At 37.9% G+C, this 18,002-nt stretch overlaps 1 protein-coding gene across 5 annotated transcripts in view; it reads left to right on the plus strand.

The window, feature by feature from the left end:
• Positions 1-18,002, plus strand: part of HECW2 (HECT, C2 and WW domain containing E3 ubiquitin protein ligase 2) — a 175,476-nt gene that overhangs the window by 136,503 nt on the left and 20,971 nt on the right. For all 5 annotated transcript variants that reach the window (XM_054070636.1, XM_054070637.1, XM_054070638.1 and 2 more), the window contains 5 exons: positions 3,488-3,571; positions 6,922-7,031; positions 10,848-10,968; positions 13,056-13,169; positions 16,825-16,977. In XM_054070636.1, coding sequence (XP_053926611.1) covers positions 3,488-3,571; positions 6,922-7,031; positions 10,848-10,968; positions 13,056-13,169; positions 16,825-16,977 — 582 coding nt within the window. The remainder of the gene's footprint in view (positions 1-3,487; positions 3,572-6,921; positions 7,032-10,847; positions 10,969-13,055; positions 13,170-16,824; positions 16,978-18,002) is intronic.

An 18,002-nucleotide genomic window follows, 5' to 3' on the forward strand; every position in this document is an offset into this window, starting at 1 on the left:
ACCAAATAAAGGTACCTACAAGAAAGCATTTGGAGCAGCTGGCATAGAGATTTGCTGATGTCTTCAAAATGTGCCAAGACAGCTGGATGGCATGACAGATGTACTCATTCAGTTGGGTATGTGTACAGCTGGAACGAGAGGCAGAATGGCATTTCTTTTTGTCGTTATGTTTTCAAAGCATGTTTACAGAAAGGCTGTCCTGACCTAATGACCTTAGAAGTAATCTTGCATCCATTAGAATTTTTAGTGTTTCTCCAGAATTTAAAAAATGGTTACCAGCAGGTTTTTGCATAGTCCGATGAGATCTGGTGAAGGATGATCTTTGATTGATTTGATTGTTATATGGTTGTTATAACTTACTCATACGGTTAGAATAGGGCTGATAAAAAGTGAAATTCAGTAAGTGGCAAATTCCCTCTTTAAAGTGTATGCTGCACAAAAGACACTTTCGTGCAGAGACTTCTCATGTTGTTAGGTGTAAAATATGGAATAAGTAATAACTTGGATATTAGTGACTAGGGCTCAAATGACTGTGTATTTTCTTCCTTTAGACATTAAATTTAAAAAATGCTGGGTTTGCGTTTGTGGTCTGCTCTGTGCAGACAGCTGCCAGTGCAGTGCTCTGTGCTCCAGGTGCCTGTTAACACTGGCTGGTGCAGCAGCCAGCACTGATTTTCATTTTTTTCTGTTCTCATAGTGTTACTTATTGATCCTTTTTCCTCCTTGTCCTGCAAGTTCCTGAAATGTGACGAGCTGCTCTGTTTTACATTTTCCCAAAGCATTGCATTCTAACAAGTTTTGTGATGAGGCTTTTATGATAAAGATTTGTTTTACCCTCTAAATAAATCCTGGCAGACAAACCTGAAATTATGTAGTAGCAGAATGCTCAGGAAAATAAAAATGTATAGTTCTCAGCCTGTCAAAACAGTTCCTGTGTTGTGTCTGTAGCATTACAGGCAAGTTTTTCCTGCCAGGCTTGGTTTGAAATCTGAGCAAATTAATCTGCTGGGAAACAGTATACACACAATTTCTGATTATTAGCAGTTTTATTATTCTTTTTTCCTTTCCTCAGGGTGTTTGGCTTCCTTTGATAGCAATCAGAGTGTAATATTCTTCATGGTTTTGTGTTTTTTGACAGTTTAGAATTCAGACTGTTCAAAAGATTCATTGGTATTATCAGATTCAGCTTCTTATAGAACCTTGCTTCCCAATTACAGAATCATAATTTTCCACAAACTGAGCCCTTCTCAATAAAAGATGGTTTTCAGATTAAAAATGGAAGATCAAAGGATAAAAGATACTGGTTTCTGTAACTCCTAATTTTTTTGAGACTATATATCCTTCTGTATGCTTACTTTGTAAATAGACTGAAGATATTTGTCTAAATTACCTGCTTTGGCAGAATGATTGAGGATCGTCTGGATTAGATGATCATTATAGGTCCCCTCAAACTGAAATATTGTAAATATTCCCTTGAAATGAACAGAATTTTATTTCACGTTAAGTAGAATTTGTCAGAGAAGCCATTCTGTTTAGCCGAATGGTTCCATTCCAGTCTTTGTAGTAGAGCTGATTAAGATAAAATATCTTCTGTTACACCTCTCCTACATTCTTCTGGAGCTGATGCTTCAATAACATTTCTTATATATTTTTGAAGATCTTAACTTTATTTTTCCTAGTTAGTCTTCTAAGAGCCTGATATAGCAAGTTGTTGGAATCCACATCTGTGAGAATAAGCACCTCCAGTTACATTACTGCAACACTCAACGAATTAAGGACTAAGTGAAATCCTGCACGGAATTCTTTGTGACATTTCTTTTAGTGCAGTGATTAGTACAAGTGTCTGTAGTCTATTTCTTTGAGGACCTCAGTGCAGTGGGAGGAGGAGGATGGTGTTCAATATTATTACTATTACTATTTTCATTGTTACATAGGTGAGGAGGCAAATGAGTATTTGCCCAGTGGAAGAGGACAGAGATACTTTGAAAAGTTCTCTTAAACTTTCTGTCTAAAATAATGAATGAAAGCATATGATAAGAAGTTGTGGGTCTATTAAAATATACAATGAAAGTATACTACAGGTAGGATATCATTGTTCAGAGGTTTTATAGTGGAGTGAGAACATAGTACTTTTCATACTATTATTGAGCATGTAGCCAAGATCGAATTTCATTGCAAGCCACTGCAGATAAAACCAGTAGGCTTTTAAATAATATAAAAATCTTCAGGCAAAGGCACCTATTACACGTTAAACATAATTTATATCTTAACAGACGGTAAAAGGCATATGTTTAAAAAGCAGTTACTGAAATCTCAGGTCTTATTGGTAACCCTGAGAAACCATGGATTCATTCATTTGAAGGGCTGCAAATGTTAGTTAACCCTAAAAATGTCATTCTGCTTCCTGGTGTTGCTGCCAACTAAATGCTGAGATATATTTTGTAATCTGCTATTTATTTCCTCAAACCTTGCTGTTTGGGCACTGATGTAAATTGGAGTGGGCTCTGGAAGTTTCCTGACGTCCCTGCTGGGCACTCTAAGGGCTGTGCTCACAGACGGCTGTGGAACGTTACTTTTCTGTTTGTTTGGGGGTTTTCTCCTTTGGAATTGGGACAGTTTTTAGTAGGTAGACTTGGTTTTTGTTTTCTCTTCCTCCTGAAGAGTAAAGTCAAATCAGAATTTATCTCTACTATAACTTCATACACCTTGTACTGATAGAAAGAAAATAAAAGGGATGTCCTTTAATTTTAGAATGCAGGAAAAACCTTCACAGAGAAAAAGAACAGGAATCAGCCAAGGAATTGTATTCAATATAGATCCTAAAAAATCTGTGTGTTGCTATTCTCAGAGTTTAGGGTGCATGGATTTTACAGTAGTGACCAAACTGGATCTGGGAGGAAGGATTTCTTCTTGGATAAGACAGAGGGATAGAAATAGTAAAAGGTGTTTTCTGGAACATTGCTGAAATGCAGCAGTTGTTATGAACACTCTGGTTGTAAAATTGCAAATGTGCATTGTGTAATGTATGGCTTGCATTTGTACAAAGATTCAAATCTTTGTACAAATTCAATTTGTACAAAGATTCAGACAGTACCTCTTTAAACAGCTCACAGTCAGAATAGTAATGTCCTGCTTGTAGGGCTCAGCCTCCTGCTTGGAATTCAGGGACACAGCCAGCGTGAACTTGAAGGACTGATTTTTTTTTTTTTTGTTATGGTTTAGACGGCTGTACTACCTGAAGCAGCCTGAGCATGGAAAAGATACAGGCAACAGGAGAGTCATTCCTCAGAACAAATTAGCCTTTTGATTGTAATATTTGGCTGTTCACATGTGCATAGTGTGACAGGGTGGAAAAAATGATTTCTGAAATAGGGAAGCGTAACTCAGAGGTTTTTATGATATACCCTGTGCTTTTTTTTGTTGCTGTTGTGTATATTGGTGGCTTATCTGCAAAAGATATTCTGGAAGTCTTTTTTCCCTTACACAGGGAGAAGATCCAGTTCATCCGGACAGAGGGAACACCTGGGTTGGTGCGTTTATCCAGCGATGCAGACCTTGTCATGTTACTCAGGTACGCACTGTTGCTTTTGATTCTTATACGCTGTGGCAGCTGCTGAGGAGCCTTTCAGTGAGTAGTGTGTGCTGATTTAGTGGCCTACTCATTTCCCCTCCAGTACTTGGATTTGCAGCTGGAAGAGCTACAACTCAAGGGTCATGTTTTTTATTTTCATCTTGTTCAGTTTCTAGATGGTAGGTGCTAGTTTGGAGGTCACATATTTTCATAGGAGTGACAAAATGTGATACTCTGTCTGCGGAAATGTGAGTACAAGCCCTCTGTGCTTGTGATTTCGTGGATTTGCCCAGACCGCCTTTTATTGTCCTGTTGCATCCAGCTCTGATGTGTAGATACGTGGTACAGTTTAGACCTCTTTGTGCAAGAGTGTGCCTTCTACTGCTTCAGGTGTGCATCTGTTTAGTTCCGTTGTCTGGGAAGTCTGTATTTCTGAACATTCATGCTTGAGATGTGTTTTTGGTACGTAATGTCTTGCTGCCTCTTCACTTTGCTATCCAGCATTGTCCACTTTATGAAGGGAAATACTTTCACAGAGTTCACGAAATGGGAAACTGCTTCTTTAATATTTTTCATTTAAGCAATTAACTAAAAAAAATTGGGCAGATTTTTTGTTTTTGCTAAAATTAAACTCTTGTGTCTTCATATTGTGTTCTCACCCTTTACAAAAGTGCATCAAGAAATTCATAAGTATATTTAAAATTGAATCTAGTGAAATAGAATTGGCATTGGTAGAAGTAATTTTTTTGATCAGGTTGCATAATGATAATCCTTCCTGGTCCCCAAATGTCTGAATTAATTACAGATGTTAAAAAAATCTCATTTACAGCCATGGTGAGTCTTTTTTAAAAGGAGAAGATGAGAAGTTTTACACAGAAAAATCTGCCTTCCACTATTTGTTTTTAAATAGATTGCATCAATAATTTTTTCATTACTCTTTGATTTTTTTTTTTCCCTCTAGTATTCTGTTAACAGTGAGGAATGTAAATCTTATAGTGGAAAAAAAGCAAATTCAAAATTTTGATTGCAATCTTTGTTTTATAGAAAAGGAGTAATCAGTATAACTAATTTTTAAGAGAAAAGTAGCACCCAGAATTACTTTCTCATATTCTTCAGATATTATTTCTCTTAATCTACTTTTTAAAAAAAAAAATCCTGGATGAGGAGTGTTGCTTGAGAATTTTCTTTCCATTTTATTAGTAATCGAATTCTGCCACTGCCCAAGGACATATTATTGATAAAATTTTATCTACACATCTATTAGCTTCTTGAAACATTGGATGTTACGCCTCAAGACTAGACCGAGTTATTGTGGGCTTATTGTGAGTGAATACCAGCGTAAAATAGAAGGTGGGCTAAGTTAAAATAGCGGTGTACTGAGCTGGTGAAATTTCTTACCATTATTTAGTCTCAGTGGATTTTGACTTCTAACAATATCTTCTAACAGGGTATCATCATAGATTCACAGAGTAGTTCGGGTTGGAAGGGACCTTAAAGATCATCCAGTTCCAACCCCCCTGCCATGGGCAGGGACACCTCCCACCAGACCAGGCTGCCCAAGGCCCCATCCAACCTGGCCTTGAACACCTCCAGGGATGGGGCAGACACAGCTTCCCTGGGCAACCTGGGCCAGTGCCTCACCACCCTCATGGTGAAGAAATTCTTCCTTATACTTAATTTAAATCTGCCCCTCTCCAGTTTATACCCATTGCCCCTCATCCTGTCGTTACAAGCCTTTGTAAACAGTCCCTCCACAGCTTTCTTGTAGCCCCTTCAGGTACTGGAAGGTTGCTGTAAGGTCTCCTCAGGTCCTTCTCTTCTCCATGACCCTTCTCAATGAAACCCTGAAAAAACTGCACTCTGACCATGCTGACTCAGTCATCCTGGAGCTCAGGACACCTGGGTTCTGTATCTAGCTTGGCTGGTTGGATGACCCTGGGGAACTCTGTACCCATTTCCGTGCCTCTCTTTCTTCAGTAGTGAGGAAGTGATATAATTTTCCTGTAAAGCACTCTTGAGATCTAGTAAGAACTGGGTGGAATCACTATTTGTGACGTTTTTATTGCTTGGGAACACTACAGATTTTTTCAAATGTTTTTACTAAGGACTAAATTGCAACTAACTAAAACAAATCACACCAACCCCTGTGTAATTAGGAACCGAAGGAGGTACAGTGCATTACATTTTAAAAAATACTGTAAGAATGGCATATTATCTAGAATGGCATTATATTATGCTTCAGATGTTACAAAGAAAATACTTTTCAGTTTCTTCTTCTAAATTTGTTGTTTGGTATACAAGACAAATCATCATTTTAACTCCTAATGTAATCCAACTTTGAAATAGTGGTTTATATTTTATCACTTTTTCAGCATCAAAATGTAGCTTGGAGGAAAATGATGCATGGCCATGAATGGAAGGAGAACTGCCAGAAAATACCCATTAAAAAAAAAAAAACAAAACTCATGCAAAAATTTTTTTCGAAGTACTGAAAAATATATGAAAATTCTATGTATGAACAAACTTAGTAAGAGGCATCTTTTATTTGAATGTTGCTTTCGTTGGTTAAGCTCTGTAGTAAATATTGGTTTGTGATTCATTCTGCAGCTCAATTTTTGGAAATAATTTTTACACATTTTCTCAATAGTTTATTCTTATCTGTGTTGTGTTTAACATCCAAAATGCTTTAATATCAGATCCGTTCTGATATTCTCTTTCTTGGATTTGCTTGTGTCAATTCTGGGAAAATAATGAAAATTTAACATATACAGACTGTGTATATAGATTCAGTGAATAGGCTGAAAAATGTTTATTATTTTTCTTTTAAAAGTTTTGTAGCAATAATAGATGAGGCATGAATTAACTCAGCCTGAACAGACTAGATGTGATACCTATTTCAGCAACAAGTTCAGATGTGATTCTTAATTCTGGTGGCTTAGAATGTTTGTCTTCGTTCCTGGTCTTTGTGCAGTATTGCAGGTATTTTTCCAGGAAAGTGTGACAAAAGTTATTGACTCCTTTGCAATCAGAGAATAAGTTAAAAAAAAAAAAAAGAAGGAAAAAAAAAAGAGTGAGCAGATTTTAAGGGCTGATATCTCAACCTTGAAAACAAATACCCTATTATGTGTAGTCATGTCCCACAAAAGGAGTAATTACTGCTTTCCAGTACTTTCAAAATCTGATTGAGGGAATGGCAGTAAAATACTTGGTAGCACTCTCAATGTGCATAGTGGAAACAGGAAAATGACTCCTAGGACAAGCAGGTTAGAACCAGACATTTATACCTACAAAGTGAAAAATGCCATTCATTCAAATAAACATGTTATTTCTTATTTGTTCCTTTTTACCAGCTTGTTTGAGGAGGAGATAATGTCATATGTGCCGCCACATGCCTTACTTCATCCTAGTTATTGCCAGTCCCCAAGAGGTTCGCCAGTGTCTTCGCCTCAGAACTCTCCAGGTGAGTTGATCAGGAGCAGCTTCTGCAGGGTCTGTACAAATCTGTTTCTCATACTCGGTAAGGACCAGTTCCAGATCAGCAAAGTCAGTAGCACACGCCTGCTGCCTTCCCAGAAGTTGGAGAACAAAAAAAAAAAAAACAATAGAAAAATTGTATGACTATAAATTTTTGTTTGCTTTCCAAATCGAAACTCACAGCAGCCCAAAGCCAAGACCCTACTGTTTGGAAACTGTTAACCTCTTCCCCTTTGTGGTTGCCAGCTTTTAGATGAGTAAAATTACATGAGCTGAAGTACTTTCTGAATGGTCAGTGAGCTCGTCCTGTGGTACTTTGATTATGGTGGTGCCTGTAAGATACTGCAGTAGAGCTAGTTTAGTTTGTTATGCTCCATGTAATGACTTTTCACCTTTTTGAAGATGCAAGTTCTCTTGCTACAGCAGCAACAAAGATTTAGTCCTGTTTTTGAGCAACGTCAACAACTCTGGATTTGACTGTCGAACTTTTGCCTTGGGCTTACAAAATGTTTTGCTGGTAGAAGAGATTGGTGCATTATAACTTAAGAGGCTGTGATTTTGTCCTGACTTGTAAAACATGCAGACTTGTTTTTCACTGATGTGAAACAACTAAGTGACTGCTCATGCCAGGATCCTCGTGCCTACAGAATTAAAAATACGAGATCTAATAACTGTACATTAAAAAGCCCGGATTAATGGGGCTGTGGGCAATACGTGGCAATTTTTTGTAAAGCCAGATTGTTGTCCCTTAACGTGAGTTGAAAAGATGGCATATTGCAGCTGTCTGGAAATACACACGTCATAGTGGAATGAAATTGTTATTTCACATATTAGTTAACTTGTGGATTGAAACAAAATTCTTTCAAATATGACAAATTCCATTTGACCTCAAGTACAGCAATTGGAAATTTATAGATGTCACTGTTATTAGTTTTCTTAAGAAGATGATAGGTAAGTAAAATAAAATCACTGCAGTAAATCTAAGTGGCTTAAGGGGATTTCTAAAAATTTGAGAATAAAGTATAGCTAAATAGAGAACATTTGGGATGTAAGCATCTCTAGGTAGTTCCAGATGATAAGAAAATTTTATCACAAAAAGTACTGTGATTTATGAGTATTTCCCTGTCCTCAGTCATAAGAAGCTTTGCCTTTTCAAGAAACCAGATTAAAACCATTTATAAACGTGTCCTGGCTGGTAGTTTTTGCTGCTGCCGGACATAGGACCTTTGTAGAACCGATTTGAAGAAACTGTCTGAAGACCTTAATGATCTTATGGAATTCTGTGAAGCAGCAAAATATAGTACTCGCATGTATTGATATTTTCAATACATATATGGTTTAGATATAAGTGTTTTTCTTTGTGGAAAAGAAAGGAAGAATGAAATCTGCATGTATGCATCTCATTTCCAACTGCAAACCTGGCAGTCTTTTATGACTAAAACCAGAATTTTGGCTTTTTCTTCATTACTAGTACATGCACCAAAGCATGCTGGGCTGGGCTTCACTCCAACACAGTAATTTCAAAAGGCAGTAAATCTTTAACATGTGATATTCTCACCTATTCCTCAAAGAAGCTGCAGACAGTGAATGATGAACAGTGATGGTTTTAGTCCTCTTCTTAAAATTGTAATCCCTATTCTATTTCACAGAAAAATATAGAGAGACCATTGTATCTGCCTGTCAGTCTGTGAGCGTGCCTGTATGTGTTGGAGTACAAATGACTTTTTTTGATGAGAAATTGTAAATAGCCCATCATTTCTATGGAGGCTCTGTGTTTCTTTGTCAGCTAAACTGGCTGGGCTGCACTGCACGAGCTTGTGTGTTAAGGAGTCATTGTTCAGATAAGTCACCATCAGTGGTACTTTCTCTTTGGGGACCGATGAATAGTCATGAAGCTACTCTTTCTGCTTTAGAATATAACCTCTTTGAAAATCAAATATGATTATCACATCAGTGGCATTTTTTAGCTCTTCCATTAACATCTTTTGTTCCTGAGGCGGAAGTAATCACTGTAATTGCCGGGGAATTTCTTGGCGTATGCATCTGATTTGCAATGAGGACTTGTCATGTGCTGACAGACACATACTGCTGATTTCTGAACCGTGAAGTAATGTGTTACCAGATTCACGTTCTGCAGTTTCTCTCAGCAAAAACTTCCTTCAAGGGTTAAGATTAAAGTATGCATTTCTTGTGGGTTTTTTTGGTGGCTACATTTTTGTACCTACTTTGACCCAAAACAAAATAAACAAAGTAAGGGAGAAAGGCCAGTAATTAAAAGACTGTTTACGGTTTCAAGTTTCTGTAAGTTTTCTAGAGAACTCAACTGAACATACCATTAGAAGCCCTCGGTGCTCTCAGTACAAGAGGATAACCGCTATAGATTAATCAACTACCATCATCTGGTTTTCCAGAGGGGTCCAAGCATGTTCCCATTGCAGCTCTGAAGATTCCCTGGCTCTATCTGTTCCTCCCACATATCACTCTAAGCCTAGTAGAAGTGTCTTTCTGGTTAGACAGGTCTTTTAAAGACCTGTAAATGGCATTCGGTGCTAATACTGATCTTGCTTGTTCTCTCTCTGATCTCTGCAGAGAGGTTGACTCTGTAGCTTCCTCCAGCAGCCACTTCCGCAGGATATGCTCGTCGCCTTTGCCGTCAGACAGCTATGCTTTGTGGCTAAGCAAGCTGCTCTCTTTTCCCCTGGTCTCTGCCCGCAGGCTGAAGGGATACACGTTCTCTTTCTCATAACCTGAAACGTTATGTTCTCATGCATTCACCCATAGTAGCTGTAAATGTTTTTGTATTGTCTTAGTTTCATACTGGGAGCCAAAGGAAAACTCACATAAGGAACTGACTAAAATTTTAAAATCCTCTGAGTTTTTTTGGTGGGTGTCTACACAGCCATGCAGGGGAGGAATTTTACGTTATTAAAAACTAGGGGTAAGAAGATAAACGTAATAGGACTAGGATTAACTGCCACTTTGGCACACTGTTTTGCAATCAAATCAATTGAAGTAATTTGTCCAGGAAGGCAGTGGAGGTTCTTGTGGTGGTAGTATTCAGAACAGATCGGACTAAACACGTATTATATTGTGTATATACTAGACTTGGACATGCAGATGCGAGGGTACGCTGTCTTTTTGACGTACAGATCTCATCGCTTCCTGCTTTGAAGAAACTGACCCTCAAAAACAGTTTTTCAATAAGAAACTCACTTAAATGACCATCATGTATGTTCGTTCCTGCAGTAACATGTGAAAAGTTCCACACTTAAATTTGGTAGTCTTTCTATTCTTCCAATATTTTTCTTCCTTATGCTTCCCCAAGGAAAAACTTCTTCTAGGGAATTTCCAGAATTCTTTCTTCAGCTTGATGTATTCAACAGGGGCAGAGCAGAGTCTCTTTGTGCTTCATTTCTGAGTGCTTGTTTGTCCTGATAATATGAAAACCAGAACAGAGCAGAACATTTATTGCATGAGCTATTTTAAAGGTTAGACACCAAGTGTACTTGACAAATGAAAGTTAAGTCTTTCCAGTTGATTGTGCTGTCTTTTTCATCTTTTGCATTGACCTAGAATTGCTCTTTTAAGACTTAATTTGGAAACATGATACTATTGGAAATGAGCAACAAAAAAGTCTTGGATGCAGAGCAAGTTTGAGGGTATGCAGCTTTTACTCCTTATAAAGGTGACTATCCCAAACACATACCATGCTTTGTGCTATTAAGGAATCTTTTCAGTAGACGATGGGACATTGATCAGTTCATGTCACTGCAGCTCATTCTTTGCTTATTACTTCCTGCAGGTACTCAGCGTGCCAATGCCCGAGCTCCAGCTCCTTACAAAAGAGATTTTGAAGCCAAGCTGAGGAATTTTTACAGGAAGTTGGAGACTAAAGGATATGGACAAGGCCCAGGGAAATTGAAGTATGTTGAAGAATCTCCCCAAACTGGATTTGTTTCTCAGGCAGCTTGCCTTGTCTTGCATGTCTACAAGCTTCTTCCCATGCAGATGTTATGGTTACACTAGCACTTCTAGAAATACAAAGCCTGTCATGAAGGACTTAGTGCCAGGATGTGATTCATAGCAGAGGATACAGCAAATTCTAAGCACTTCTTTTCTGTGTCTCCTCCAACTATATTTTCATAAAAACAACATTTCCAATACAGACATGCAGAACAGGAGGCATGTGAATTCTTCCATTATAACACTTGCAACGATGTAAACAGTTACATTTTCTCATGTCTTTTTTGCGTTGAAAAAAATTAGATAGGCTTATCTTTTGTACATAATTCCCTGTATTGATATCTCAGTCCTTTTTAGTAACAAGGACTCATACAATTAAATGTTATTAAATTCTGGGGATCGCCTTAAATCTCCGCTAATATTTTTGCTTTAGCAGTGTAAAAGCTAGAGTGCTTGGAGTGAGGTCTTCCCTCCTTCATTTATTTGGTAATCATGTGGTTACATTCTGTTAGGTAAAGGATCATCATGATAAAATACTTCCATAATTTTTTAATTAGTAAGCGATCAAAGTCTCATAGTTTGGTGCTCTCAGAGTAGCCATGAGGCACTAGAACTCTTTTAAACTATTTTTTTCTGTTAGAACAGGGAGGTATGGGGGTTTTTTTTTATTTCTCCCAGCCAGACTTTTCTCATGTTTTGCAGGAATTTGTGCAAAGCTCAGACTTCATTTATGTGAGCTTATTAAAAGTTTTCCACAATTGAAATGGGATAAAAATGGTATTTTTTAGGCAGTCTTAAGAGGCAGGTGTTTCACATTGTCTGCCTTTACTGTAATGCAATCATAATCACTTAAAACCTAATTGTATGAAAAATTTGTCATGAATGCTCGGGCAAATAGCTAGTAGAAGAGGATGGTATTTGCTACCTGTAAGATCCATGACATTTCTTGCACCTCCTTTTCCTGCCCTATTTGCCATCACACTGTGGATTTTTCAGCAGAACAACAGCTTGATTTTTCTTGACAGAAATTTTCTCTGTGTTCCTTTCCCAGGCATATACTGACCTGCTCCTTTTTTACAAACCAGGACCCAGCACAATTTGCATATTGCCTGGGTCCTCTTGTTGTCCAGGTACCTTGCCAGTTCCTGGTGTCTCCAATTCTGTGTCCTCTGCCGGATAGTACACAGAGTGCAATCACTGACTGATGTCTGCACAAGCAGTAAGGCCAGCAAGGGCTTTCCAAGAGGCTGTGCGGAGGTGTAAGCTGCCTCTCTGCAGGCAGCAGTAGCTCCCAGTAGCTCCCAGCTTCAGTCTGACTGGTTGATCAAATGCACACATAAGGTATTATTTGAATATAAATCAAGCTAAGTTTCAGGAAACTAATTAAATGCAGGTTTTTGGCAGCAGATAAAAAGTTTAAGTAAGGAGGATTTTTCCACCTCTTATTTTAGATCTTTATGACATATCCTCACTTTCACAAATTTTTTTTTTTTTTTTTTAGAAGATACATTATGTTTTTACATGTGATGCTTCAGTCTCGTTTTGGACAAACAAATGCAGGTCCTTCTAGGCTTTTTGTCCCATCACACACCAGGGATAATGGAGGGATACATGATTCTGGAGTTACCATTCAATGACTTTCCCACATCTTTATCTTTTTGGCTTGTTAAGAGATTGTTTTTTGCATAAAAAGTTAGATTCTTGCTCACAGTAAGACTGATTAAGAGGCCCAGCCTTGCAAATGGATTTTAAACTTCATGAAAATGCTCACTTCGGGACGTTTCCAGTTGAAGCCTTTAGGTTAAAGAAGAACGAGGACAGAAAAGGTAAAACTGCACTTCTTTGTACAAGAGACATTTTACTGAAATCTGAAGTAGATCCTGAAGGGAGACAGACTAACAGACAGTAGCTGCCTGATCTGAATCAAATTATGCAGCAGAAATGTGTATGTCTATGAAGTCATCCTGTTACCTTGCAGTGTAAATAGATATTTCCATCTGTGGTTCATGTTTGTGAATCATCGTTTCAAAATTTTTTTGCTTTTCAGATTAATCATCAGGAGAGATCACTTGCTAGAAGATGCCTTTAACCAGATCATGGGCTACTCAAGAAAAGACCTACAGAGAAATAAACTCTATGTCACGTTTGTTGGGGAAGAAGGGTAAGTAGAATAGGGAAGTTAATGTGACCTCAAAACTCAGTGTGTCTTGCAGCTGCTGTTTCACCAAACTTCTCGTGGCCTAGAGTGTAAAGAGGAAGGATTACAGTCAGGAAATGCCACATACATAAGCCTAGAACATACAGCTGTTTGAGACAATTTTTTAGGCGTTGTGAAATGTAACATATCCTGCCTTTGCAGAAGTAGTGCCTGTGTTCATGTGAATTTTCACAGTTGCTGGTGTGTGTTTCAGAATGTTGCTGGGAAAACAAAAAACAACTTTCTCATATTAATTCATATTTCTTGTCTGTCAGTGCTGACATTGTATCTCCAGTGATTGTTAAAAGACAGCTGCCATTTGTTGGAGGGCGAGTGCTTCAAGAGTAGGCTAGAGGCTCGGTCCTTACTCAACTCCTGTCTGAGGCAATGGGAACTGGAAGCCCTTAGTGCTGCAAGAGGTGCTCACTGCCTCTCCAGACCAGTGACTACATCATAAATAAAAGAAACTAGGCTGTTGCTAGTTGCCAAATAAACACAAATATCCCCGACATTCTGAAGTCACTTTAGAGAATGCTCAGTCTATGTCTAATAAAAGCATAATGTGTTACAGGTTGCGAGATATGCACTACAAATCATGATGTGGTTAGATTTTCTTTGCTGGTGAAGCTGGAAAAATGTACTGTTTGTCTCTTTTGTCTGTTGATTTGTACCCCCTTTGTCAGATCTTAAAGCCTACTGCCTTAGGCACAAATATTTTTATGGATATATTTCATGAATGTATTTGTACATACATTCAAAATTTTATTCCTTGATTTTTAGGAAAATGCAGCCCACAGATCTTGGAATGCTATAGTGTGCCATGCAATGTATGAGTCTTGAAAATAGCTAAGTGGTAACAGAAACATCTCATACAAGATTAGCTAAAGTTAATCTGTCTTTGAAAACCCGTAAATCCTGTTGTTTGTTTAAAGTTCATCCTGAAGTGCTTAGTGTTAAAAGGACTCACTGAAATCTTAAAATAAAAATGTTGACAGCTGGGAGCCAAGTGTGGACTTGTTCATATAAATAATATCACCATGTTGTCTGAGGAAAAGCTCAGAACTGGAATGGCAAGGCTGGTGCAGGATGAAATTACGCTATATTGACAGAGCAGGGCGGGGATGGAAGAACAAGGCAGGTCTTACCCAGCCCTACCAGCCTTTACTTTCACAGCTACAACCTCACCTCAGGTTTAAAGATGAAAGGGAAATTTTGAAAATCATATGTGAGCTAGAGACTGATCCCGATAGACTGTCTCCTTTCATCAAATGTCAGAGTTTTGCGTTTCATCACTCAGTGCAGCAAGATGAAGAGTGACCTGGAAACGCGGGTGACACATCCTTCTCCCATTATATCCTGCTTTACACAAGACTCTCTTCTTAATGGAAAAGAATGAGTTAATTGAGAGAAAAGTCAAATTAAAATGACGTCAATTCTCTATTTACAAATCTGTGTTTTGAATGAAGAAAGGATGTGTGCAAATAGTATCGTTTCATCAGGGATGGTGCAAGGATATGTATCACATCAAACTATTCATTTGGCTGGGTGTAGACAGACAGGTCAGGGTGGATGAGAGGAGGATGAGGAGGAGGAAGACTGAAAGTTAATAATTTCTTATTTGCTGCTCCTTTTCCTATTTTAAGTTTTTAAGTGGGAACATTTCTTTTCCTTGTAGTAAAGAGGAGTGAGCCACAAAGTAATGGGTATTGGAATCCTTGAAACTTGAAATATTATAGTAACTATTGATTTATTAGTGTATGAATTAGAAAGTGAGGCAACTCAGACATAGTTATTGCTGTTCATATTATCACTAAGTCTCATAATGTTGGTATCTTCCTTGAGCCTTCATTTTCCACAGTCATGCGATTGTGATGCTGGTTTAATGTTTTTACATTTGTACTTCATGTGGTGATAAATGAGGAAAATTTGATGCAAAGAATTTGGTTCCTTAAAGTTATTTTCCCTGAGTTCTATTAACTATTAGCAGAAGCTGCTTTGCATTTAAGAGTGGTAAAGCTGAAGTATTAATGGTGCTTCCTAGGAGACATGAGTCACGTTGCCAACAACATATTACTCTACTCCTGAATACCCAAATGCCCCACAGTTGCAGCTGTTGTGTGGTTGCATACTTCTTCTATGAAGTTTTCTCACCCTAGTGCCAAGCCTTTAATTGTGGGATAAATCTGACTGGCAGTGCAGGACTCTCGTGATTGATTTATTTAACATGACTCACAGTAACTCTGTACAAAAGGAGCTGTAGGAAATGGCTGATCGTAAAACACACATTTTATCTTAAGATTTCATAGTGAGTCTGATTATCCCAGAAGTCTGCAAGAGTCTTCCAGATGAGACTTTACTTGATCCTAGTATTTGTGCCAAGATTAAGATCCAACAGTTGTCCATGATATCAAACCATTTGTTTCTGCAGTTTGAGGATGGAATTTGCCCTTCTTGCCAGGGTAAAGATCTGTTTCAGTACTTCACTTCTGAAGCATAACAGAGGCAAAATGCTTCCAAATGTCTGAAGGGAAAATGTTTTTTATTCAACAAGGGAAAGAGGCTTTGTCCTCAACTTGATAATGGTACCTAGTCTTTACTTTCTTGACAACTTTGTCCTCCAAACCAACTCTCATCTGTGTTTTACTTATGTAAAAGTTCATGAGCCAAAACATTGGTAGCAGAAGTCCTAGGTGACAGCTGACCTTCTGTGTGATAATTCTGCTTGTGCATTGTCTAAAGCAGGACTTCTTAAACATCATATATGAAACTTTTAATCTATAAAAAGATATATCTTTATATCTATTTGCTAGGATTATAAAAATCTCTGTTCCCCATAGGAAAGTTGCTAGTTTTCTGTTTTCCAGCTCAACCAGAGCATTAAGTTCATACTTAACTCATTTCACTGGTGACCTGCAGCATAATGGCAAAACTCACTATCAGTGCTTTGTCAGCAATGAGTTTGTTTATTATTTGGGAAGAAGGGGTTATTTAGATTCCTTCTTCATGAGTACTGGAATCTTGAAATAGAAAAAAAAAACAAAAAGCAAAAAAAAAAAAAAAAACAACACAAAGGAAATGCCCTTTCCAAAAGACATTTAAGTGCATTCAAATTTGGAAGACAGACAAGAAAATGTAGACCGAGAAAGATAAATCACTGAAGTAATCTTAGATTATATTGGTTGGAAAACCAGAAATATTATCCTTCAAATTGTCCTGTTGTCACAAGTCTGTAAAGACAAAATATGACCATTGTTCATTGTCATTCTTAATTTGTCAGATGCAGATAGGTTTAACCTTGGCTCTTCTCATGTTTTCTTCTCTCCCTCCTCCCCCCCCCATTATTTGCTTATTCCTGTGGCCAATATAGCCGGAGCCAAAATTTTTTATGAGAGCAACCCACATAGGGCACTTCATTCCAGTCCTCCAAGCCATGCGATTTCAGAATAGCCCCGCGAGGACATCACATACCTTGGCATTAAGCAATCTGCAGGATAAGGGGATCTGGTTAAAATCTTATGAAATTTTAATTAAATTACAGAGTAAGGAACGTAGGTTAAAAAGAAGTGGGTTTTTTGCATACAATGAACACTTTATAGTGATATCGGGTTTCTCTTTAAAGGTTGGACTACAGTGGACCTTCAAGAGAGTTTTTTTTCCTGGTGTCCAGAGAGCTCTTCAATCCATATTATGGTTTGTTTGAATATTCAGCCAACGATACCTATACGGTACAAATAAGTCCCATGTCTGCTTTTGTAGACAATCACCATGAGTGGTAAGAATTCTTTTTCACGTGTTTTCTGTTGATCCCACTTATAGGTGACTGCTCATCTCTGCTCAAACCTGTAACACAGAATCTGATCTTTTTAACCAGCAGCAAAACTGCATTCCTTTAGACTTCCCCGATTTTGTTTTCTCTTGTGGTTTTTACTTATCTTATTTCTCACAAGGTCAGCAAACCCATGATTTAGAATATGTATCATGCAATTGTCTCACAATACAGCTGTCTGCATTTCTTATACATTAGCAGTCATTTTATGAAGGCAGTATTAGCCTCTTGTGCGTTAAAAAAAAATAAAAGAAATGTGGGCTATTTGTCAACTAAGGAGATTAAGGGAGATTTCAGACAGGTGTTACTTCATGCAATTTGTTTGAGTCTTCCTAAAGAGTACAGGGGTCTCCTCAGTGGAAAAACCACAACATATCTATTGGAAGGAAATCCATGGATGTATCGTGATTGGGGGTGGGAGGGAGACTGCAGATTACACAGCTGCTACATACACGCATAGTTCTAAAATAGTTATCGAGGTCTTTTACATAATCACATTTTCACAATTACAAGCCATTTTAAGTCACCCTCAGCGGATTTAAGCCATGGCATCGCCATAAGTCTGTAAAGCTGTCTGGTGAATATTCACAGAGAATTTTGTTGTGTAGGCAGTTAGACTCCAGTAATAATGGAGTGACATCTGCTCATCAGTGTAGGACAGATATGTACTGAGTTCTTATTTATTTGAAGCCAGTTATGAAGAATCCATATCAGAAAGGATATTACTAGTTTCAAAAATTTACAGAAAAATAAATGGTTGACGGGATCCAGTTCAGTTAGTTGAAGCAACCTACCTATTGAATTCCAACTGTGCAACAATAAATGGCATATGCTGTATTGGAAAAGCAGAACAAAAAGGGGAGAAATAAAAAAATCCTATGTGATATGTGGCTTCTGCCAAAATTTTGTATTCATCCCTGGCTTCTGTACTGCCAAACCAGAGATCCTCGGGTGAGGAAGGCATGAGCCCC

The sequence above is a fragment of the Cuculus canorus genome, chromosome 6, assembly GCF_017976375.1.
Source record: "Cuculus canorus isolate bCucCan1 chromosome 6, bCucCan1.pri, whole genome shotgun sequence".
Lineage (NCBI taxonomy): Eukaryota > Metazoa > Chordata > Aves > Cuculiformes > Cuculidae > Cuculus > Cuculus canorus.